The sequence below is a fragment of the Drosophila nasuta genome, chromosome 3 (genome assembly GCF_023558535.2).
Source record: "Drosophila nasuta strain 15112-1781.00 chromosome 3, ASM2355853v1, whole genome shotgun sequence".
NCBI classification, from domain to species: Eukaryota; Metazoa; Arthropoda; class Insecta; order Diptera; family Drosophilidae; genus Drosophila; species Drosophila nasuta.
The window spans coordinates 32744446-32768053 of NC_083457.1; the positions used below are offsets into that span (position 1 = coordinate 32744446).

General features: G+C 37.4%; 5 protein-coding genes across 8 annotated transcripts in view; 2 read left to right on the top strand and 3 right to left on the bottom strand.

Moving 5' to 3' along the window:
- The window catches only part of LOC132789235 (protein phosphatase 1 regulatory subunit 16A), a 51119-nt gene extending 46764 nt beyond the window's left edge, over nucleotides 1-4355 (bottom strand). For 3 of the 4 annotated variants that reach the window (XM_060797116.1, XM_060797120.1, XM_060797115.1), the window contains exons 1-2: nucleotides 4259-4355; nucleotides 3159-3272 (exon numbers count right to left, since the gene is read on the bottom strand). The gene's annotated coding sequence lies outside the window, so the exon portion shown is untranslated. The remainder of the gene's footprint in view (nucleotides 1-3158; nucleotides 3273-4258) is intronic. The other variant, XM_060797117.1, reaches the window with a different exon arrangement.
- On the top strand, nucleotides 1864-8015 carry LOC132789249 (transcription factor Ouib-like). Its single transcript, XM_060797135.1, has 2 exons — nucleotides 1864-2092; nucleotides 7045-8015. The coding sequence occupies exon 2, from the start codon at nucleotides 7121-7123 to the stop codon at nucleotides 7952-7954; it is 834 nt and encodes a 277-aa protein (XP_060653118.1). The 5' UTR covers nucleotides 1864-2092; nucleotides 7045-7120; the 3' UTR covers nucleotides 7955-8015.
- On the bottom strand, nucleotides 4556-6803 carry LOC132789240 (protein aurora borealis). The gene is made up of 2 exons (XM_060797125.1): nucleotides 6389-6803; nucleotides 4556-6326 (listed from the first exon to the last, which is right to left on the bottom strand). The coding sequence occupies exons 1-2, from the start codon at nucleotides 6682-6684 to the stop codon at nucleotides 4922-4924; spliced, it is 1701 nt and encodes a 566-aa protein (XP_060653108.1). The 5' UTR covers nucleotides 6685-6803; the 3' UTR covers nucleotides 4556-4921.
- A 149-nt stretch (nucleotides 8016-8164) lies between the features above and the next one.
- LOC132789244 (solute carrier family 25 member 3) lies at nucleotides 8165-10522 on the top strand. Its single transcript, XM_060797129.1, has 4 exons — nucleotides 8165-8302; nucleotides 8630-9085; nucleotides 9148-9488; nucleotides 9558-10522. Exons 2-4 carry the CDS (start codon nucleotides 8672-8674, stop codon nucleotides 9901-9903), a joined length of 1101 nt encoding a protein of 366 aa, XP_060653112.1. The 5' UTR covers nucleotides 8165-8302; nucleotides 8630-8671; the 3' UTR covers nucleotides 9904-10522.
- Nucleotides 10523-10920: 398 nt separating this feature from the next.
- LOC132789243 (protein phosphatase 1 regulatory subunit 3C) lies at nucleotides 10921-23276 on the bottom strand. Its single transcript, XM_060797128.1, has 6 exons — nucleotides 22712-23276; nucleotides 22358-22497; nucleotides 19072-19497; nucleotides 12883-13083; nucleotides 12503-12815; nucleotides 10921-12440 (listed from the first exon to the last, which is right to left on the bottom strand). Exons 2-6 carry the CDS (start codon nucleotides 22447-22449, stop codon nucleotides 12264-12266), a joined length of 1209 nt encoding a protein of 402 aa, XP_060653111.1. The 5' UTR covers nucleotides 22450-22497; nucleotides 22712-23276; the 3' UTR covers nucleotides 10921-12263.
- Between the last annotated feature and the right edge of the window lie 332 nt (nucleotides 23277-23608).

A 23608-nucleotide genomic window follows, 5' to 3' on the forward strand; every position in this document is an offset into this window, starting at 1 on the left:
CTTTGTCCCCCTCTCTTTCTCTCTCTCTCTCTTTACCCCTCCCTCTCTCTCTCTTGCATTGTGTCCATCAGATTTGGGCAAGTAATTCACATGGCACTAATTGAATTAGTTGACTGACTTTTGAGGCTGTTGCAGCTGTTGTTGTTGTTATTGTTGCTGTGGCTACCGTTGTTGCCTTTGCTTCTTCTTCTTCTTCTGCTCGTGGAAATCTACCGTTAAATATTATGAACTTGCAATATAATGCAAAGTGAGCAATTAACAAGTTGTAGCTGTAGTTTAAATACGCTTTACATTCAACTCTCTTTCAGCTCTTCTGCTTATTAGGCAAAAACTTTTCAACTTTTGCAGCAGCAAAGTCAAGGGCCGCCTTTTGTCTGGTTCGGTCAATCGTCTTATTTTGCTTTTTGGCTTTGGCCTGATCTGGTTTTTGTTTTATTTTGTGTGTTTTGGAGAGCTGTCTGTTTTGGTTTGGCAAACGCAGCTGTTGCCACTGTCGCACAGTGGAACTAATTGAACAGCTGGGCGAAGACGTTTCCTTCCTCCACATTCTCACATTCCAATGGCATTGAATTACACACAGAAATAATAAACACAACACATGTGTCGTTCAGGCGTCGAAAGAGTCCTTGACTAATATATATATAACATATATATAGCGCAATGGGAGCTCTCTCATAAATTAGTGGGAAACAAAAGGCAAGCTGATTAGTTAGCTATCGACTTGAGGCAGGTAAATAATAAATACGAGTATCAACAAAATTACGTCAAGCGAACACTAAAAATCGAACGAAATTTGCAAATCAATGCAAATGACTGGACAAATAACATGAGACTGAGAAGCAAAAACGAACCAAAGACACAAATAGATAGATAGTGTGCGAGCGAGATGGAGAGAGAGATAGAGAGGTGGACAACTGAAAGCAAAAGCTTTGAAATTAATTAAGCAAATTTACTTGCGAGCTTCACCGCCACAAAAGATGTCAGTGTGCCACAAGGATGCAAAACGTGTTTCTCATTTTGTATATTAGAAATTGAATTTATACGGCTATGCAAACAAACAGGAAAAACGAGTAGATGCAGCTCCGCTTCGAAAAACAACGACTTGCAAATGCTCTTGCAAAAAAATGTGTTTGTAATAAAAAATCATGAAAACTGGTTTTTGTCATAGAAATGAAAAAAAGTATTTCCTGGTTATTAGCAGTGAAAATATTAAAGCGGTTTCACAATTAATTAACTTTAATTGACAAATAATATCATTAAATTATATGCAACATCTACCTAGAATTATTTCTTTATTAATCATTAAAAATGTTTAAACTGTTGCATAAATAATTAGTTAAGGATAGAAATTTATATCTTATAATTTTATTCTACATCTTATTTTTAGTTTTATAAATAATCACATATCCTGCTAGCTAGAATAACTGCATGTGATAATTTATAATATCAAAAGCTTTGTCTAAATAATCCCAAGATGGATATAATATTTTAATATACTACTACAAATTATATAGGAAGAATATATTGTAACTTGTTAGTTTTCTATATATTTTGTCTAATAAATATCTTTAAAAATTTATTAAAGTAGGAAGAGAAATTTTCTTTTAATAAGTTTTAAGTTGGACAACAAAACTAGACTATCGCTACTTAAAATTTATATTTTTAGTTTGCAATTCATTCAATAAACTTCAATGAAATGGTTAAATATTTCATATATTTACATTTAGAGTAATATTAGCATTTTCTTTTAACTCATCTATTTAACATAATCACATATTTAAACTAAAATCACGTTTTGCCGCTTCAGTTAGTGTCATTGCGTGTACCTAAAGATGATATTCTCGTTGATAAGAAAGGGAATATGGTCTATTGTTTAGGGTATGGAGTAAGAGACACATATTCAACATATGAACGGGCTGGACGGCGAGTCATTTAATGAAAGTGCACCAGCCACAAGCGGCAACAACAGCCGAAGCAGCAGCAGCAGCAGCTGGCAACAAGTTGCACGCATGCGCAGCGAGGCATGAGAAGAGGAGAGCAAGAGAGAGACAGACAGAGAGGGAGATAGAGGGAAGCCGATAGTCGATAGGCGGTAACTACAGCAATGCTTTAGAATTTTTTTGTTTTGTTGTTTTTGTTTTTGAGTTTAATGGTTTTGTAACCGGTTTTTGAAGTGAAGTCGAGAACAACAACTGCAACAACAAGTTACGACTCCCATGAGAGGCTGCTGCAACCCGGGTTCATTGTTTACCCAGACATTGCTGTTGCTGTAGTACTTGTTGTTATGATTATCATTATTGTTGTTGTTCTTGTTGTTGTTGTTGTTGCCAGTATGTGCCATACTCTTTGTTTGCTACCCAATTCTCTACGTCTCTGTCGCCGTGTCAGTTTAATTACACTTTTTCCTATGAAACAACTTCACATCTAGCGGAAGTTGTACAAAAGCCGCAAGAGAACCGGCCAACATAACAACGACAACGGTCTTGTCTGGCAACTGGTAACTGACAAGGCTGAGAAGCTTCCAGCAGCATGTGTCACATACACGCAAACAGATAAAAAAAAAAACAAAGAAGCAATACTCCATTGCGTTGTTTTGGCTACGCTGAATGCGGTTCCATTGAACTTCGCTGTGCTTTACGAACCGGCTAGCAAAACTCTTAAAATGCAACTACAAAAATTACAGTACACTTTAATAATTCTTGTTAGCAGAAGACTGCTTGCGAGTTAGAAAATTCCACTACGATTAGATAATAAACGGAACATAATTCTAATAAGAATAGTCAACTGCTTGCGCAAGCAGTGCGAATTCTCGCAGCCCAATTGCACGAAATGTGGAAAATTGCAGTAGGAAATGACATCCAAGTAAGCATACGGCGCATGAATGACTGCTGTAAAAGGAAGAGAGGAATTCCGACTTAGCTGTTAAACTGCTCCAAGCAGCTCAAATACTACTGCCATTTGCCTATTATCAATGTGAACTGCTTCGCATGTTTGCCTTAGTTTTAGCAATTATAGTATTTCAAGGAGTAAATTTGTAGACTAGACGCACTCTGAATAACTGATTCAAATGCAAATGCTTTAGTCGTTAATAGCTTCACTTTATCGACGACATTTACCGGGTAAGAAAATAAAATGAAAAATAAAAAGTGAATGCTTACCTCAATAACGAATTGCGGCAACAAACGGCATTGACGTTGTAGCTGAAGCTGACGTTGATTTTGATTTTGTTTTATTTGTTGTATTTTGATTATTTTCAATGTTGCATTCAATCGCTGCAATTGTAAAAAATTCGTATTTATTATACACGTTGAGCACACACACTTTCACGGCACAAACACAAATTAATTGACTAGATTTATGTGTAGTTGTTGTTGTTTTCTTCTCCTCTCAACAGCTGGCCAGTCTCAAGAGCTGGTTTGCACACTTATTTTTCTTTTTCCTTTTTGCACACCCATAAAAAACTTTCGCTCAAAACGGATGCAGCAGGCGATTCCAATAGGATATACACTTGTGGGAGGAGGAGGGGAGAGGTGGAGCCAACAACGTCTAACTGGTTTCTTGTAACAGGAATTCGAACAGTGTGGCCAAATGTCTGTCTGGCATTTCATTAATTTTTGCACAGCAACAATAACAACAACAACAAGAAGAGAGACCGAATAATATCCGGTATTTCCTTTTATTGTTGTTGTGTTTTTATCGTTGCTGTTTCACCTGATAGACATGTTTATGTATTTACGCTGTTTTGTTGACGACTGTTTGTTCTAATTTATTTGTTTCAACGTTGGCCTACAAAACGAAAAACATATTTTTATCTCTTCTACGTTTTTTTGCACTTTCTTTTCGCGCTTGTGTATTTTTAATGCTACACGCCTGCAAGAGCAAGAAGTGATCTGTTTCTCTCTCTCGCTCTATCTCCCTTTCTTGCCTATTTATAACAACTCACGCATGCTACACACACACACAGACACTACACATGCAAACATTCAAAAGGCAGCCAAACGTAGCCAGCAACAACAACAGTACCCAGGTGAAAATTAGTGCAGCATTTTTTTTTTTGGGTTGTTGCCGTTTGCTGATACTACAATAATTTCGCACGCGTACTACCAAATTTTATTTATTAAATAGCGAACGCGGCAAAACGAAATGCAACTAGTTTTCCAAATTTTACACCGCACATTTAAAATAGTAAAAAGTTTGCATGTAGAGCACGATGCACATATTTTAGACCACTTGATTTTCTTTTAGATGTTACACGTACTATCAACTTCTTTTGGGATTTTTAAATCATTTATCTTATATTTCACGCACCAACCAAAACGCGCTCTTTGCTTTCCGACGGTGTAACAACAACTAAACCGAATATCTGTTGCTTCTCATATGAGCAACAGAGAGAGAATTTATTTGCTTGCTCTCCGAATGACTGTTAACGCTTATGCTATACTCAAACTGGTTATGTTAACGCAAAGTGATCTGTAATCGCCACTACGTAATGTTAGCCAGCTGTTAACTTTTAACAGTACAGTGGAGTTTCCTGCGAACGTTAGTTTAAATTTATTTGTTGAATTCCTTTATTTCAATAAAAATTTAAATGGTTAACTTAAATTATTGTATGGACAATTAATACGAAATTGCAAATGACATGAACTTATACAGCTATTTTGGCAGCTTTATGGGGACACATGATGAACATTTAAAATTTGCTAAAACACATATAAAAATAGTAAGAGTAAACTTTTGAACTAAACTTAACAATAAATAGTACGAATAAGAAAGGCCTTAGTGGTCATCAACGGTGGGCTAAAAATGGCAGTTGTTTCGTGTCTTCCTTTCCATTCTATTCGATTCAGAAATGATTATTGCATTGAAATTTTGGACTACAAAACTAAACGTAGTATTTGGGAGAATCTTAACGAGACTTTTGTCAGGAACGCGTCGAAGGTGTCGAACAACAAACCATGGAAACATCCAGCGACGTCTCCTGGGAGCAGGCGAAATGCGAAGTACTCGAGGTCTCATTGAATCCACTGTCAGTGCGATAGAATCCAACGCGTTGTCCAGTTGCGGCTGTATTTGTTTCAGTCACAATTTCCATCTCATGAACCTGTTCTCCAGCTTCCAGCTCAATCTCTTCGCCACCATCCAGAGGATTTATTATGAACGATTGCGATAGATTCTTGCGATTGGCGGAGCGACGACGACGATGACCACGCGGCGTGTCCGAATTGGAGGAGCTGCAATTGAAGCTAACTGTAGACAACTGTGACAATTGCATGCCGTCTTCTTCCTGATCCCCTTCCTCTTCCTCCGTATCCGTTTCCAGCTCGGCGCCATCGGTTTCAGTCTCATCCTCTTGCTCTGCCTGCTCTTCAATCAGCGATGCGCTGGGCAATTGACGTGCGCTATTCACATGCAAGCGACTCACACGCTGATTGATGCTGCTATCTGTGGAGTACTCCAACGCCATGGGTGACGAGCTGCGATCCGGCGTGAACTTGCACGTCAGCTCAGAGATCGTGGCATTGTTTTGGCTGCTGCTGCAGCTGATGCTACGTTGCTGGCGCTTACTCAAATGCTCCGACGGGGCAATGGGCGACGGCAGATCGATCAGTTCGTGAAGCAGCTGCCGCCGCTTGCCGTCTCCATTGCCATCATCCGGTGTGCCCGGCGGAAGGCCGCAAAGATTGCGTATGGGCGAAAGGCAGCCAAAGCTGCTGGAGCCTTCGCCCGCGGAGTCCGAGAGACGGCCGGCGAACAGCGTTTGCTTACGCTGGGGACTGGAACCGACCATCTGGGCATGCTCCTCGGCAGCCGAGTTCTGAAGTTGTTCCAGCTCTCCCAGCACAATAATGTTTTGCAGATCGAAGAGTTTGCGTCGCATGGAACTGTTGAACATGTCAACACTACCGCTGCCGCTGGACTTGATAACACGCGAGGCCGCCAAGTGGGGTTGGAAATAGGGACGCAGTGCCTCCTCCAGGGCCTGGGGCAGCACAGGCGGCAGGGTGAGCTCCGTTTGCACTTCGCAGTCACGTGAACGTAACTTTGTCTTGTTCGAAATGGGCGTATTATCATCGTGTTCATGTAGAATGATGCGTTGCTTGCGCAGCGGACAATCCACTGGACTCGGTACTATGTGAGATTCCTTAAAAAAAGCACTGATGGCCAGCTGAGCCTTTGATTCCTGCTCAGGATCGGGTGAGTCGTGAAATTGGGTTTCATGGGGTTCTACATCGGCGGGCTTTAGTTGTGACACCTCTTCAATGTCCCACTCAAACTGTGTGGACGACAATTGTGGCGTACGCGAACGGCACTGAAACAGCGAAGGACTTCAAAGGACAATGTAAACATTAATAGAGTAACTAAAGTTAACCCTAATCTCCAAACTCACCTGGCGATTAGCGGCAAATGCAGTCGATCGGTTAAAGCGCCTTCAAATGGATTGCGCACCTTGTGTAGCCGCTTGGGAGGCGGAGTGCACACAATTGTGCACATCTGTGGACTGTTCCTTGATTTCTGCTGCTTGGCGCCATTCGTAGGCGTCGCTGTCGCAGTCGCCGTCGATAGACAATTATTGTTTGTACTGCTGCGTCTACCGCTTGTTGTTACTCGACGTGTTATCTCATTAAAGCTGGCATAATACCTTGCCCTAAGTGCTTGTGGTGTTCGCACTTCATCTGTGTACATTTTTAATTGATTTAATCGAGTTTTAACTAAATTTTAACAAGTTTTTTCTCCGGCGCTGCCTGATGCAGGCAGCTGTCGCTATTTCAAATGCTACAGTGTTGCGAAGCGCAAAGCAAACTAATCGATACAAACGTTGTGCATTTGTACACTGGCGCGCTTACATTTTAACAAAATGGTAATTACCATATGTCATAGGAAATAATTTATCATAACTACTTAAAACTAATAGAAACATTTTATTGATACTCTGTTATATAATGTCATCACCAATTTTACAAGAAATTTGCTTTTGATAATTGTGATCCAAATTATCGTTATCGATACAAAGTATATTGATTATCTTCTAAATATCTAATGTAGCCCTGGACAATTGTTGGGATAAACTGCTTGGACGCTGAAAGTATTAATTTATTGTGATTATTTGTAAATAATAAAAATGATGGAGGAAGTTTGTCGGTGCTGCATGAAGAACAGCTCACCTCTGTCAAACATTTTTGCACCTCTACAGACATCACAAAACAATCACAAATATGCAGCCGACGTGCTTAACGAACTCGCCAATAGCAAAATTATTGTAAATGATGCTTGGCCACAATTTGTTTGCAGCAATTGCATTGTAGAGGCAGAAAATGCATTAGGCTTTAAACGTATGATGGAGCGAAACCATCAGCTTTTTATCGACCATCGTCAAACAACAACAATTAAAGTGGAGTTTGTGCAACCAGATCCGGAACTCGTCGAACTCTGCAATATGCTGGATGATTTTCTGCCAATTGAGGAGTCCAAAATTCAACATGTACAGCCAATGAGAGAAGTTAATCAAATTAAGGAAGAGAAATCTCCGTCACGCCCATATCCGTTTAGACTGCGACGCGTGAAGTCTTATTCTACACCTGCCAAGAACAGTAAAAATTCACGGCATGTTAAAAAGTGCTCCCCTGTCAAAAAATTGGACTTGATCGAATTTGAGTATGGGATCCCTAAATGCCCGTATTGTGGAATGGTTGCGAGCAGCAAAGGCAATCTACAAAATCACATCCGCACACATACTGGAGAGCGTCCCTTTAAATGCGAGGAATGCCCAAAACGTTTCGTCCAAGCCAGTGCACTCATAGTACATCGTCGCTGTCACACTGGAGAGACGCCTTTTGCTTGTCGAAAATGCCCAAAAGCCTTTAAACAACTTGGAAATCTGGAATCACACTGGCGTCATCATCCAAAACATGCTACTAAAAAGAAACCATTAAAGCGCTCGAACGCGAAAGCTTGACCAAAATAGTAGAATTTAAAAATTAAGTACATTGTAAAATATTTAAGAATAGTTTGTAAATTGTATGTAATGCTAGTTGCCCTCTAAAATGGGCTTTTGGTTGATAAGTTTTTTTTGTATGCATAGCAACATTTTTCGAACTGCCCGCTCAAATGCTCATCTGATATTAAGAGTGACCGTGTTTCTGACATTTGCTAAATAAATGCCTCTCAAATTTTCGTGCTTTCTTTTGGTGGCATATTCTTTAAAGCTGAACACTTTTGTACTTTTTTGACTAAAGAGGAGTGCGGTAACACTGCAGCTCATTCTTTGAATCCGATTCCTTGACACGCCACGGACGGCTGTAGCGTAAGTGGGAAAATAGTAAAGTATTTTAATTGCATAAGAAAATCTAATCACATGCTCAATTCAACATACAAAATTCATCAAAATCGTTGCTTTTGTTTAAATGGTTGAATTGTAAGTGTTTTTTACTGCCGCTCGCATTGTGATTTAACGATTTGCAACAAATATTATTTTTGCACGGCGTTATGTAACCTAGAAAAAGTGAATCAAAACGACCCAGTGAAAAATTTCTTGCTTTGACCCGCAAAAGCAGCTGATTAAATTAGGCAAACGTGTGTGAGTGCTAATTATATACTTATCGCTGCTTTTCTTTTTGTGCGTCTTTTGCAGATTCTAGACAAAAGTCGACAACGCCACTGTTTAACGTTAACAATGTTCTCGTCATTCTTTCAAACCGCTGCTAACTCGCCCTTCCGTTCCCCCTTCACGCGCGTGCAATGCGCCGATGGTGGCAACGCAACGACGGCGCCAGCAGCTGTGCCAGCCATTAGCAATGATCCTCAGCCCGTAGTGGGACGCGAGATTGCCGCGGCTGCGTCGGCGTCGACTGACTCCTGCGAGTTTGGCAGCAACAAATACTTCGCTCTGTGCGGTATTGGTGGTATTCTCAGCTGTGGTACAACTCACACCTTTGTGGTGCCATTGGATTTGGTCAAGTGCCGTCTGCAGGTGGACCCAGCCAAGTACAAGAATCTGTTCCATGGCTTCAAGGTCACCGTTGCCGAGGAGGGAGCTCGTGGTCTGGCTAAGGGCTGGTTCCCAACACTCATCGGTTATTCGGCTCAGGTGAGTGGCCTTAATTGTTACATAAGCCATAATAATCACATGATATGTATTTGATTACCCAGGGTCTGTGCAAGTTCGGTCTGTACGAGGTGTTCAAAGTAAAGTATGCCGATATCATTGGCGAGGAGAACTCGTATCTGTATCGCACCTACTTGTATCTGGCTGCTTCCGCTTCCGCTGAGGTCTTTGCCGATATTGCGCTATCTCCCTTCGAGGCCGCCAAGGTTAAGATTCAGACGGTGCCCGGCTATGCTAACACTTTCCGTGAGGCTGTGCCAAAGATGCTGAAGGAGGAGGGCGTCGCTGCCTTCTACAAGGGTCTGGTGCCATTGTGGATGCGTCAAATTCCTTACACCATGATGAAGTTCGCTTGCTTCGAGCGTACCGTCGAGCTGCTCTACAAGTGAGCTGTTAAATCTCATTTGCGTCTATTGCGACAGTGTATTTATTATATATCATTTATTTAAAACAGGTATGTGGTGCCCAAGCCACGTGCTGATTGCAGCAAGGGTGAACAGCTGGTGGTGACCTTCGCCGCTGGTTACATTGCCGGTGTCTTCTGCGCCGTTGTCTCGCATCCCGCTGATGTGGTTGTCTCCAAGCTGAACCAGACTAAGGGCGCCACCGCTGGCGGCATTGTGAAGAGCCTGGGCTTCATGGGCATGTGGAACGGTTTGACGCCACGTATCATTATGATTGGTACACTCACTGCCCTGCAATGGTTCATCTATGATGGTGTTAAGGTCGCTCTGGGCATTCCCCGCCCACCACCACCAGAGAAGCCTGCCAGCCTGATTGCTAAGGAGAAGGCTCACTAGACATCAAAAAACAAAAGATACCTATGCAAAATAATATCTATATTTAGTCTAAATCATACAAACAAAATATTCAAGAGATGGACAAGAACCGGAACGAGACAAGAACAGAAAAACAAAAACAATAGCTGAAAGGCGAGCTGGCGAAGCAACATACTACAATTCATACGACATCCTTTTTCACTATGTTTTTATCGCTTTACGTAAAAGCGGCATTTCGCATTTCGACGGCCTTTGACCATTCCAAAACAACTTTGAGCATTTTTTACAGAACTTTCTTTGCAATCTGCAATCTACATTCTTACAAAAGTACATTTCTTAGCTTTACTCAACTTTTAAGTATTTAGAGATCTACAAATTCTATGTATATTATGAGTTAACATGTGTATTGTATATGTGCCCCCCACTCCCATATATATGATTACATATGTATCTTAGTTTATACTGAACTATGTATGTTGGTTCTCCGATAACTCGAAAGAACAATTGTTGAACTGTAGGCAAGAAAATATGATATTATGCAATAGATATGATACGCTATTTAAATGCCATTAGAAAAAAAAGAAAACAGAAATAATCCCGCATCCTCTGAATAAATTAAATTATAAAATAAAACACTAAATATACCTATTGTATTTATTTCTGAGTGAGCAAAGGCTGAAAGCTGCTTTATGACTTACACGTTTTGCTACTGCAAATTGCATAATCACTGGCGGCATACTACGACTTTACGACTATACTAAGTACGTTAAAAAGTGATTGCGAATTGAGATAACCTGGAACCCCATCGCGAGATTTCACTGATATTCAAACTTGTTTAAAGTGCATCAACGATGACATTTTGATTTAAGGTCAAATGGAAACCCGAATGCAAACGCAATCTGTAAAGGAATACAGTTCACGGAAATGAGCAGTGAGGAATACAGACTTTCTACATATGTAGATTTCTCGATGGATTAATCCTTACGTAAATTTGTAGAAACTTAAAAATAAACCAGTATAAATAAAAACAATATAGAATTTTTTCTTTTCAAAAATATTTTATTTTGTTTATGACAAGTGAGCATAATAATATTATATAATATGTTAGCTCGTTGTATCATAATTTCACTGTGTGTACATGTTGTGTTCTTGCAACTTGCTTGTTGCAATTGGCAAATCTGTTAAAAACTAAATAATCATAAAGTTTTAGTTGACAAATTGTTGTCAGATTTTTAGGGGCCTTTTTTGTGGCAACTTATAACTAAATAACCTCTAAGGACTACAGCTAATTCTTTAAAAAACTAAACGCATAGGTAAAATGTATATAAATGTATATAACAGGCAATTTTCTGGTATATGATATATAACTACGTGTATATATATGGTTGTAATCTATGTACATTTCGCTTAAAACTAAGTTTCAAAGTCGGGTTCACAGGCACAAAAACAATTAGAGACATTGAACTGTTGTTTAATGTGATGTTTCATATTATATGTTGTATATTTTTGTAGTTTTTGTTGTTGTTGTTTAATAGTGAATTGTAGGACGTGTTTTCTCCATAACAAGCCATTTCAGTCTTAGAGTTTCAAATAACCAAAAATAATAATAATAAAAAATAAAAACAAAATTTTCTCATGCAAAAACTTAAGAACTATAATTTTTTTTTGATATATTCGTTTTGTGTTTTGAATTGAATTTTGTTGTTGTTGTTTCTTTATTTGATGATAATTTCGAAACAATGGTTTGCTAGGATAACTCACGCTTTAGTATTTGTTTTTGTTTTGTTTTTGTTTTTTTTATAATCTTTTGTTTTTGACTTGTTTCGTTTCTAAACTAATATCAGTTACACGTTTATATATAGTAGACAATCAATCACACATACAGGCAAACATAAAATACAAATTAAAAAATTAAAAGCGAAAAAAAATTATGATATGAAAATTAAAACTTGACAATCAAACATAGAACAATTTGTTTGTTTCTTTAGAGATATAACATATGTACTACAAAGATATGATCTTGAAATTCCATTGAGTTGGTTTTTATAAAACTCGATTTTAGCTTAGATTTTAAAGTAGTTTCTGTTTGATTGTACCTCAAGTCAATGGCACATTTTGGGATTACCAGGTACCAGGTTCTGGTTATGGTTATACAAATGATGAGTTTTCTTTACTCTTCCCCCCCGCGTACAAACACCTCAGAGCCAATTCTAGGACGGGTCAGTTGGAAATCAATTCCACTTGGGGCTGAACAGTCGAAGGTCCTCTTAGACCCTCATGGGTGACTCCCCATACGCGACGTATCCAGCCGGACAGACCTGTTTATAGCTACATACAGTTAGCTTTAATTTACACTCTCAAATCTCAATGTGCAGTGTTCTCTACCAATAGGGCGTATTGGTCTCCTGGGTCCAGTTGCTCTGTTGCTGGGCCTTGGACAAAGCATCCGTTAAAGTCGATCGCAATTGCTGACTGGAATTGCGATTTTGTCCCTTATCATAAGGCGACAGAGCATTATAATAGAAGGGCGATCTCTTGCTGATGGTATAGTTTTTACCCTGTAAAAAGAAATAACAAATTATAGACTGCCACTTTGTGGATTTGTTTGATCAATACTTACATCATTGTTGTCCCAGTATTCGTTATCGTTGGAGCGGTAGCATATGCAGAATTCCAGACGCTTAGAGGATGGCGGAAGCGTGATCTTGAATGAGAATGTATCGAAGACCACGTGAGCGCACGTGGAAGGACCATAGGCCCGGGCAAATGTACAGAATATGTCCTGCTGGCTCTTCCAGTCATCCCAGGTGACGCGCACAATCACCTCCTTTTGGAAGTCGATGTTGCGCACCTTAATGGTGCCCACCACAATCGATTCCTCATCCTTGACAATGACGTTCTCCAGCGACACAAAGTCCCTCTCGATCTTTTGTCTGCGCAAAGATTGTAATATCAATTAGTTATAGTTCTTTAATTGATTAATGTTTCTTTATCGCTTACCTAAATGTCAGATAGTCGGAGGCAGGCTGTTTGAAGTCCACGGTCCACTGATCTGGCGGATGCGGGCTGACCAAGCCCTGTGTGATTTGTTCCAAAAACTTCATGCTCCAATAGGGTGGCACATTCGAGGGTTCCGACATGACGCGAACCTCGGTTAGCGATAGGCCCTCATCGTCCGCAAAAATCACATGCTTTTTGCGACTGCAATACAGAAAAAGAGAGAGACAGATTGATTTAGTATGAGCGAGACAGAACGTTTAAGTATTGATCTTGAGTTCATAACTAATTGAGAGTCTGATTTGAAAATAACCTTGAACCTGCTCTTATCACTCCAGTTTTATTTCATATTTTTTTTACTGTGGCCCCCCTCAAGTTTTTTTTGTTTTATAGAAATGCCCTCTTAAGTCAAGTATCATTAAGGATTTCTATATTTATGCTAACAGTTTATGGATTTGTTTTCATTTCATGTTCAAACTGCGACGTTGCATTTTTTCGTGATGTTATTTTCGGCAAATCGATGTTTAAATTTGACAAACAAAAGTTGCCAAAATGTCAACATTTTGGTAGCAAAAATCTTTCGATCTGTTTTGCCAGATTATTGCACAAATCGGAAACAATTCGCCATTTGCCACATTGCCAGTAATTTGGCATTTAAGCTTCAACTATGTATGTTACTGTGAGTAAGAATACTACAAGTAAATTTTCTTTTTTGTTCTTCTCATTTATTTGACAGCCTTGCGTTGAGATCTATTAATTTTATAGTATTTGTTCCTGTTCTTTTATTTTATTTTCTTTTGGTTTTTGCGTCATAATTCCGGAGGCTCATACACCCCAAAACAGAAAGTGTGGAAAAGTAATGTATAGTATACTTATTTTCGTCTATTTCGGTCGACACGTACCAAAATTTTCATTTCGGCCCCAAAAACAAAAATACGAGTATACGCCCAATAATTGCCATGAGATGGATCGGGAGAGTCTATTCAATATGGGCATTTCTCAAAGTCGCGAACGTACGTTCGTACGAGATAAATTAGAAAAATAAAATCGAAAACAAACGTTTCCTGAAACTTTTTTTTTACTCTTCGATAGCATTTGTTTAGCTCTTTGGTTAGTGTAAATTATGGGGCTTATCGATTTTTAATTTTCAAAATATTGTCAAAAAACATGCGGTCGCGAACGTACGCAAAATGGAAGTCGACTTTGGCTTAATACAGTAAAATGCAAAACTCTGCGAATTGAGACGGAATATTTTAAAGAAATAACTTTACTTTTAAAGTAGAATCATGTAGCTTTCTATTAAGTCTACTCCCAAGAAAATATCTCCATTTATTTATTTTTAATTTAATTAAGTTCCGGTCGCGAACGTACGGTCGCGAACGTACGATTTTTCCATGTTGTTTTATTAATAAAATTTTTATTTTTACCACAACTTTTTTTATTAATAACTTCATATTTCATAAAAACAAAACAAACAAACAAAACAAACTCAATTTAATGTGTCTAATAACATTTAAAAGCAAAAAAATAAATTTTTATTAAATATGAAATTTGTACTGAAATTTATTAATAGCAAGAAAAATATGTAATAAATAATAAGTAATAACTAACAAGTAATAAGTAACTGCAAACGACATAGTTTTCAAAAACAAAAACAAAAAAAAAATTTTTTTTTTTAAATCCATGCGACGCTAGTAAAAATCTACATATGCTTATAGGTAAGGTCGCGAACGTACGCTACTTTGACAATCAATAAAAAAAGATTGGTTTGAGTAACCCCAACGATTTTTTATATTTTTAATATATATACCAAAATCACTTAACACGAGAAGTTTCATTCACCTGCTTGCACTTATTGCGGAGCAATTACAATAAAATGATGTTTTCGGTCGCGAACGTACGATTTGAACATAGATAAGAAGCAAAATAAAAATTAAAAGTTAATTGAACTTTTTTTTTCGCTCACTTTGCATTTTTTATCTTATTATCGGATTACTATTAAGAGATTTGGTAGAAAAAATGCAAACATATCTTATGTTTTCCTTGTGAAATAATTAAACAAAAAAATGCATACAAAAGGAGCTAAAAGAGAAAAAATTACATTTTTTCAGTTTGCAGGCAAATTTTTTTATAAAAACAACCGAGATATGCTACGGATCCATTGTATTATGAAAATTTGGATATTTCTTTATGACATTATACAAAAAAATACGATGAATGTGAAGATTTTTTTTTTCGGTCGTGGTTTACCTTTCTTTGAGAATTGCCCATATGTCTGTAGATTTCATTATTTTCTTAAAAAAATGTTGTATTTCTCATATATATTTTCACAATATTTATCTGTATACGACGAACGACTCCCACGATATTGAGATGTAAATAAAACACGCCCATTAGAGAAGGTGTGGACTGAAATAGCTAGGGATATAATATAAAAAAACACGAGTTGATGACTTATGAAATGCTCTGATATGCAGAAAATTTAGCTTAGCAATATTCCTTAAAATTCAATCCAATTATTTGCTATTTGAAGATGATATTATTGACATTTAAAGGAATTAAATTAAAATTTGGTTTTGTCATTTGTTTGTTGAGAAATGTTAAAATTTTTAGAATATAAACTATTTTTGTTAGATGATTATATCTTGATATATATTCTTATGTATTTGGAAGCGAAGAAATGCATACAGAAAAAGTCTGGATATACAAATATTTGCTAATGATAAATATTCAAATATATTAGAAACCTAGATATTTGGAAAAATATTGCAATTTTTGCCATGTAGTATTTTTGGCATCAATTATAGACGATTTTAGGTCGTTCAATTGATTTATGGTTGAAATAATTTACAGCTTTTTCCTATATATAGTGAATTATGATTGATAACAAGTCAGTCAATATGATAAGATTAACAATTTACCAAGTTGTTAGGGGCTTGTTTTAGCGTCATTTGATGATATATCAAATTTACGTAGAATGGCTGACGAAAGAGGCAAAAAACTTTCCGACAGACCCCCAACTGGAGCCCCACTGGAGAAACGATATTATAGAACATATTTCTTTAATGAATTGCAAACAAAACCCGCCGATATAAGCACACAGTTGGGAAGCACAAATATATGTATATATATATATATAGTATACATATTGGACGATAGTCCGTGTACTTTCTACAATGGCTATTTGCTATGTTGGCTCAGTTTATTAGCCGACGCCAATATCAAACAGCCGACTTGAGGGAACTGGCCACATTTGTTGCTCGATGCGGCGACGATCACGCGTCGAAGGCGTGCAATCGACGCTGCATTTTCTTCAACAGGTTTTATGTATGTCTCTGTTTCTGTTTCTCTGCTTCTCTGTTTTTTTCGTTTCGCTGTTGTCGTCGCTCGATCGGGCGATCCGCTTATCGTGTGGGCCCCCAGAGCAGGTCTCGTTTTGAACGCGCTTTCCTGCTCTTGCGATATTGTTGGGACGGGTCTACAGAAAAATGTCACTGAGAAAACCAAAATTTCCATAGTTTTTCATTGATTGTAGGCTGAGATTTTGTTGTATTAATTTTTTAGGCCACATTGAGGTAAGGAAATATCGAAAAACGAGTTTAGTTTCAGCCTGCTGCTTCTTTATTATCTTGAGTGCACTCATTTATATGCATTACCAGAAACCCGAACCCAAAAACTCGAACCCGAACCCGATCCCAAGCACATGCCCAATTCAGATGCATATTTCGTGGCGGTCCGGTCCGGTTTACAATGCGGGTACCGCCTGAGAAATTAACAGGCCCATTCAATATGCAATGCACATTAAGGTGTGAAGACGAAACGAGTTTCCACAAAAAGGGTTTACAACAGTCACACGAAATGATAATTGTTAATTTATAATCATTCAAATCCCCCCAACTGTAAACTGTATTATCTATGGCTAGCCACTTGACCAAATATCATTTTTTATTTCTTCCTCGAGATTAAGTAAATGACTCTCGTAAATGTCAACAACCCTTAGTTTTAGTCTACTGTGCCAAGACCTTGTGCAATATATTTTTTTTACAAACAATTTCGATTGACATCTGAGGGTCATTTTGATGACCTTTACATGCCAGTCTTGCGGGGGTTTTTTCTCCTAATTATGACAAGATAGTTCCGTCTTTTTACTTTCCTTCAACCGAAATCAAACGAATGAAATGAGAGAGAACAAATTCAAATAGTTTCATTCAACTAATGTGGGCGTCTGCTATTTGCTTCTCACACTAATTAGTCGCACTCTTCTCTCTATACTAGGCGATTACATTTACAGATTTGATTTTTCGAAATTTTTACACATTTCTGATTCGACGCATTCAAAACTGTTCACGTGATGAGTGCATGCTCAGTCTGTTTCAAAATTTTATACTCGTCGTTACATTCACATGTATATTTTATAGTATAGTTCGCCTTTTGCTCTCGTTGTAGAAATAAATTTTCTATACACCCAAAAAAAAATGCGAAGAATTGAAATGAAATTATCACGCATTTAGTTTTAAAAGACTGACGCCTATTTAGTGGCCTTGACGTGACCTGGTACGCTGTCTCCCATCTTGTCGTGAGGTAATTAAAAGTGCGGCATTTTGTGGTGACAGACAGCGAATGTTCTCTGAGGAAGTCCGATTGTGATTAATGAGTGTCAGCATAATTGCCCAAAAAGAAATTCCAAATCAACGAAATATGAGGTGGCAATTTTATGTAACTGTCAGTTTAAAATGTTTTACACTTTACATTTTAAAAGGAATTTCACATTACTTGAAGTAATGTAAATGGAAATTCTTGAAATATATTTTTTTTTAATTTTTAAAAATGAAGAAATATTTTATTTTTGATCTACTCTAAGCATATTTATATCTTTAACAATCTTGTATATTTATCAGCTTACATTCAAAATTTCAGCCAATTCTAACTAATTGTACTCGAGTTACTTGAGGTGGAATAGTGTCAACGCTTTTATTGATTGCCGATTTTTCTCAGTGATGGATGGAAATAATGCATACGCAACCGCAAAAGTACACACAACATCTGACTACATAATAGTAGCATAGCAATTTATATTTACGAAAGTGTGTGTCTGGTTTACATTGATAACCATAGGCATGTGAATAGTATGTATGTCGTCTGTTGCTTTTGGGGTGATATCAGCAATCGACAAGCCCCGTCTAGACATTGCTTAACCAAAAATAGTGTTTCTACAATGTGTTCGGTTAAGTACACTTGCTCTGACATCTGATGTTTGTTTGGGATGCATTTTCTGCTTTTTGTTTTGTTCAGCGTTTCGCTTTGTTCGTTTTTTCGACTTTTTATTTTTAGGCGTTTTCAAAATGTCAAATTCAAGTGCATAAAAGCTTTTAGCCAGGTCGAAGTGATAAACTGAAAGCATGTTAACACTTTCATTTGCTGCCTGGCATTGTGCAATTTTTCAAGATTATTCAGATCATACGTTCTATATATATATATAGATAAAGAGAAAGCTAAATAATGGCGCCAATCTGAGATCTGAGATCTACGTATATTAGCCTTAATTTGTTTGGCTTTTTTTATCTTTATATAATACAGCTATAGACGACAAATTGTGGCGTGTTTTCTACAACAAATTTCTTTTTGGGGTGAAAATAATTTAGATAATTTCTGTAAAATTGCAACTGAGCTGTTCAAATATTTATTATTAGATTATCGCATTCGGCTACGTCGACGGCCTATGATGATACATATGCTATATCATTTGTGAATGGCGTATGCAATTTTTATTATATTTATCTGTCTAACTAAGTACGAGTATCTATCCTTGCGACATGTGCTCCCGATGACGTCTAAAAAATTGTTTCGACTGCCAACAGCAATGTTTATAGATTGTGGTCTGTGTTTTTATTTCGTTTTTCTTTTTGAACTCTGGCCAAATTGGGTTGAAATGCAAAAAGGATATATACTATATACGTATATCAGCGATTGCGATCATACTAAATACCAAATTCCGTTTATTCGCTTTCTATTTACCCTATTGAGTTTCACTTTTTATCAGAGCCACCGCAATGTAGTTCAATTTGCGGTAAGATACCAAAAGGCAGCGGCGTCATTGACTTCCCCAAGTACTGGCGATGAGTGCGGTTCGATTGAGTTGCACTCGAAACACTCAGATTACCACCACTTATGCAAGATGCATTCAAAACTCACCTTTGCTCGCAGTGTGCCACGCCATCGATGTCGCTAGTTTTGTTGCAATTGGAGCTGCATCTAACGCTGCTGCTGTTGCAACTCTTGCCGCTGTTGCTGCTGTTGTTGCTGCTGTCGGTAACATCTACGTTTTCCGTTGGGGCAGCATTTGTGGTTTGATTAGTGGAACTTTGATTGCTTTTGTGCAGGCAGGATTTACGGCTAAGGCACGATTTTGGCTGTGTATTAAGCGATGGCGCCGACACCATGCGCTCCAAATAGCTACGGCCGGAGCGACTGCCGACGCCAAGCGGAGTTCCGCCGGTCTTAGCGGGCAACTGTTGGCCCTGGGCCGCATTGGATGCATTGTTGACCATGGCTTTGGAGGCCAGAGTTACAGCCTGAGGACGACAATAACGCGACGCTCGGTTGGGTTCGTCATTGTAGCTGCAAACAGAGTGAAGATTAAGAAATCATAATTAGTATATGTGCCAGATTCTCTTCTTTTTTTTTTGGAATACTGTAATGTTTGCGCGCATATATCTGCGCATTATATATTGTGTATATGGGCAATCAATCGTACGATTATTCGAATGTCTCTCTCATGAGCCACGCGGCCCTCACGTTTACTTTCCTTTTATATGCCTGATAAGGTTGTCTTTATTCCGGCTGCGTCTTTTATTCTTCTACTGTGCGATAATAGACAGCGGCGTATACTTAATATTGCATTGTTCAACTGCATTCTACAGTACTTCTATCTATCTACGTATATGTATAATGTAAGAGCTTCTGTCATTGATAAGCCCCGAAGATGTTCAGTCTCTTACGCACGACCTCAGCACTTGATTTGAATAGCATTCAGTGTGTGTGGGGTGGAAAGGTATTCATACTCGCACTCATTTATTTGTATTCGTATTTGTCTATTTGTCAATACACATTCATTTGTTTGGGTCCCACACTCAACCATGATTCATCATCACAGAATTTATTCGGTATATTATTTTTGGAACAACTGTTTGCAGTTTTTTTTTTCGTTGATTCATATCAACTTGTTTTCGGCTAGACATGGGAATAACTATAAAGTCGATGCCTGATAAGAGTCTATGTATGCTTGGATCATTTGTTTGATTCGTGATAATACAGATTCGGCCAGCATTAATATGAAATTTATTGGTTTGATTGCCCATTAGTTTAGCTCATGTATAGTACTTTGATCATGAGAGTACTTAAGGGCTATTTCAAGTGAATTATTCTGCAAACAGCTGATTTAGTTTTTGTAGTTACTGATTAGTTTTGTAGACATAACTACTTAAATAGCTTGTGTAAGTGGATGTGAATAAAGCCGCAAACATTTCAATTGTTTTGATCGATAAATAGCCGGTTGAGGTAGTTTTGTTGTTATTGATAGGGATGTAAAAAGGTGAGAAAAGGTGTTAAATGTTATATGGTAAAATTTGAGCTTATTTGACCTGTAAACTGCTGAGTTACTTGAGTTAGGAATTGCTAGGGATAGTAACATTTATGCAAACTTAAGTCACAACTAGGAATAGTTTTAGTAATTGTAATAAAGAATCTCATCACGCATTTAGAATACTGAAATCCAAGTATACAATAAATATTTTGACATTCGGTATTATTTATAGCTAGAATTTGTCGAATATATTTTTATTATCCCTGAAAAACATGTCCATCGACTACTGCAATTGCGGCGTGTGCGGCACTAAATATGGTCAAGCATAATTTAAATCAATTGCGTCAAGAGACCCCCAGACTCATGTGAACATTATTCATATTTAATTTCGGCAAAAAAAAAACAACACACACACACAGAGAGGAATAATTTGAAGCGCCACGCGCAAATTTGTTGCCATCAGCATCATCTGCCATACTCGTGAACAGCCAGAGATTTCCCCGTGCCACACCTCCTGCCTCTATATGTGTGTGTAGTATAGCAATCTCTAAATCTACGTTAGTACAACAAAAGCAAAAGTTTGTTTTGGTCGTTTCATCCATCGCCTTGATCTTGAATGCTTTCAAAATTTTTCGCAATTCTGTTGTCAACCAGAGCAACCTGAACATATTTTTAGTGCGTGTTTCATTGTTGTGCAAAATCATATAATAATCTATGATTCCGCCCCGAGATATTACAATACTTTTTTTTCGCATGTAAACGCAACTGTTTAACTGTTTCTGTAATTGTGTTGTAAACAATATGTCATTATTTAGTTATACACCTTTATCAATGACAGGTAAATAAACGTGTTGCATCGATGTTTACACAACAATTTTTTTTTAAATTTGTGTTTATTATTTAGCTGGAAACTTGTATAAGTAATCCACATGAGGAATGTATTTTGCTTTTGAATTATTGAAATAACTTTGATGAATCAATTGGAAGGTCAGTAAAATTATTGCGATTATTGTAAAACTGAGATAGTTTAAAAACTTAAAATTTTAATTTGATTTCGGTTTGATTGAAATATTGAATACGTTTTGTTATATTCCAAATATGTTTACAACTGAACTGAAATTCTTTATGTCAGGGTTACAGATTTTTAAAGCTTCACATATGTACATAATGTAAACAGTTTATTTACAAATCCATTAAGCTGGTAGCCCACATTTGGAAGGGCCTTCAAAATTCATAAACGTTATTTTATTTACGTTAGTGCTCAGAAATCCTTTTTTGAAATTAGATTATTAGTAATAAAATGTAATGTTGGTTTTTCCCAATCAGAGTCCATATTTAAAAGTTATTTTTTACAACAGTTAATTATCATACGTCTTGTTGCCTTTTATAAATATTTCATTGCATTGATTGTATAACAACAAAAATATTTACGACTTTAAAACGGAAATAAGCTTTTCATTTATAATGCACATTTTTTATCACGATATTAATCAGCACTTTTAAAGAGTCGAAAAGAAACTTGTTTCTTTTTTTATTTTTGATTTAAAACACGTACGCAGCTGTTGGGGTATACAATATCAGAAAATATTTTGCGCTAATCTAATGATAACAGAATTATCATTAAGAATTTTAATGTGAAAGCTTTAGGTGTGCCGTAAGTCTGAGGGTATAGAAAGTACATTAAATTATCACCTCTCCATAAATTTTAATATAAAGCATTTAACTAACCTCGTCTCCAAGAGAATAAATTAAATAAAAATTGAATTTTGATTGGTTGCCGAAACTCGTGTATTCAATTGATTTCAATTAATGTTATTCAGATTGCCCCGAAATTGGATTGATTCGGGTTTATTGTGTGGGGTTCGTTATAGAACTGTTGAGTATTTTTAAACTTACTTCAATGTTTGACGCTGATGTCCGCTCATGTAGTCCGCTAAGAAACTAACGGGTGGACTGTGACTGAATATGGGTGGACTGTGTGAAATCATTTTATAGATTGGCTTTCTAACAAGGAACTATTATTGTTGTTGCTGGGCCTGTAAATTAGACAGAATAATATTGATAGTGTGAGCAAAATTATTGTAGTATAAACATTGCGAAGCGAAGCGAAAAGGGAATTTTAATTGGCAATAAGTATAAACAAAATGCTCGGGTGAATGTGTGTTTATAAAATGGATGGAATTATTGATAATGGTAATAAGTAAACATATGTGTATGTACATAAGTATTATGGTTTAATGCGAAACTAACCGTTAGTTGGAATATGACTCTGTTACACTTTTCCAATCTCTCTTTCTCTCTTGCTCTTTGTGTCTCCTTGACTCAGTGTGTTAAGGAACTTTACTGGTATCACTATTACTTCTTTTCTATTTCTTTTGCTCAACTTTCTTATAGATCTTCTTTCATATGTGCATCACGCGCGATGTTCATGGACGATGGCAACGCGCGTCAGACAATGAAATAATCGCGTTGTGTAAAAATTTCAAATTTATGCAGAAAATTTAAAATTGTAATTAACAAAACACATACACAACGTTTGCAGCAACGCACTTAACAAAACGACGACCGACAACAAAACTTTTTACGAAAATTTCCAATGGAAGAAATAATATAATTTCTATTTATTTTCTCCTCCTTGGCGAACAAAAACGATTAATTTGCGCGTTTTTTCTTTTTGTTATAGATTTGTTTTGTATTTATTTTTAGTAATTTAGTTGTAGTTTTTTGGCGACACGAATAATTAGGACCGCATCGCGTTTTGTTGTGCCTGTTGCTGTCCGGCTTTCAGTACCGTACGCCTCGACGATTCAGAGACGAATAAATGGTAGTTGTTAGGGCAACTCACCGTCAAGACTGCTGCCCCCAGGCGCAGTCCACTAACTAATCCCAGAGCGGGAGAGCGGCAGACCGTGAGAGTGAGAGCACAATTTACACAACTCACACAGAGAGGGAGAGAGCGCCATCTAGAAGGTGCTTGTGGCCTCTCTGTGTCGTTTACACTCTCTGCCATGTTGCCTGACATGATGATCGTTGCATTTGGATTGCACTGATTACACTAGTTGTAGTCGCAGTTGTGTGTGTGTGTGCGTATAGTTGTAGCTTTAGTTTTGCTTTAATTTAGTTTGCTATTTTTGTTAGTTTTAGGCG

What these genes read in the sequence shown, in the direction of transcription:
- LOC132789243 (XM_060797128.1), bottom strand. Translation starts at nt 22,449, where the DNA reads ATGATTTCACACAGTCCACCCATATTCAGTCACAGTCCACCCGTTAGT. An exon ending in CATCAGCGTCAAACATTGAA is followed by an intron (nt 19,498 to 22,357) that starts GTAAGTTTAAAA and finishes CTCTGTTTGCAG; the next exon opens with CTACAATGACGAACCCAACC. An exon ending in GTGGCACACTGCGAGCAAAG is followed by an intron (nt 13,084 to 19,071) that starts GTGAGTTTTGAA and finishes TCTGTATTGCAG; the next exon opens with TCGCAAAAAGCATGTGATTT.
- LOC132789244 (XM_060797129.1), top strand. Translation starts at nt 8,672, where the DNA reads ATGTTCTCGTCATTCTTTCAAACCGCTGCTAACTCGCCCTTCCGTTCC. An exon ending in TCATCGGTTATTCGGCTCAG is followed by an intron (nt 9,086 to 9,147) that starts GTGAGTGGCCTT and finishes TTGATTACCCAG; the next exon opens with GGTCTGTGCAAGTTCGGTCT. An exon ending in ACCGTCGAGCTGCTCTACAA is followed by an intron (nt 9,489 to 9,557) that starts GTGAGCTGTTAA and finishes TATTTAAAACAG; the next exon opens with GTATGTGGTGCCCAAGCCAC.
- LOC132789249 (XM_060797135.1), top strand. Translation starts at nt 7,121, where the DNA reads ATGATGGAGGAAGTTTGTCGGTGCTGCATGAAGAACAGCTCACCTCTG.
- LOC132789240 (XM_060797125.1), bottom strand. Translation starts at nt 6,684, where the DNA reads ATGTACACAGATGAAGTGCGAACACCACAAGCACTTAGGGCAAGGTAT. An exon ending in CATTTGCCGCTAATCGCCAG is followed by an intron (nt 6,327 to 6,388) that starts GTGAGTTTGGAG and finishes TGTCCTTTGAAG; the next exon opens with TCCTTCGCTGTTTCAGTGCC.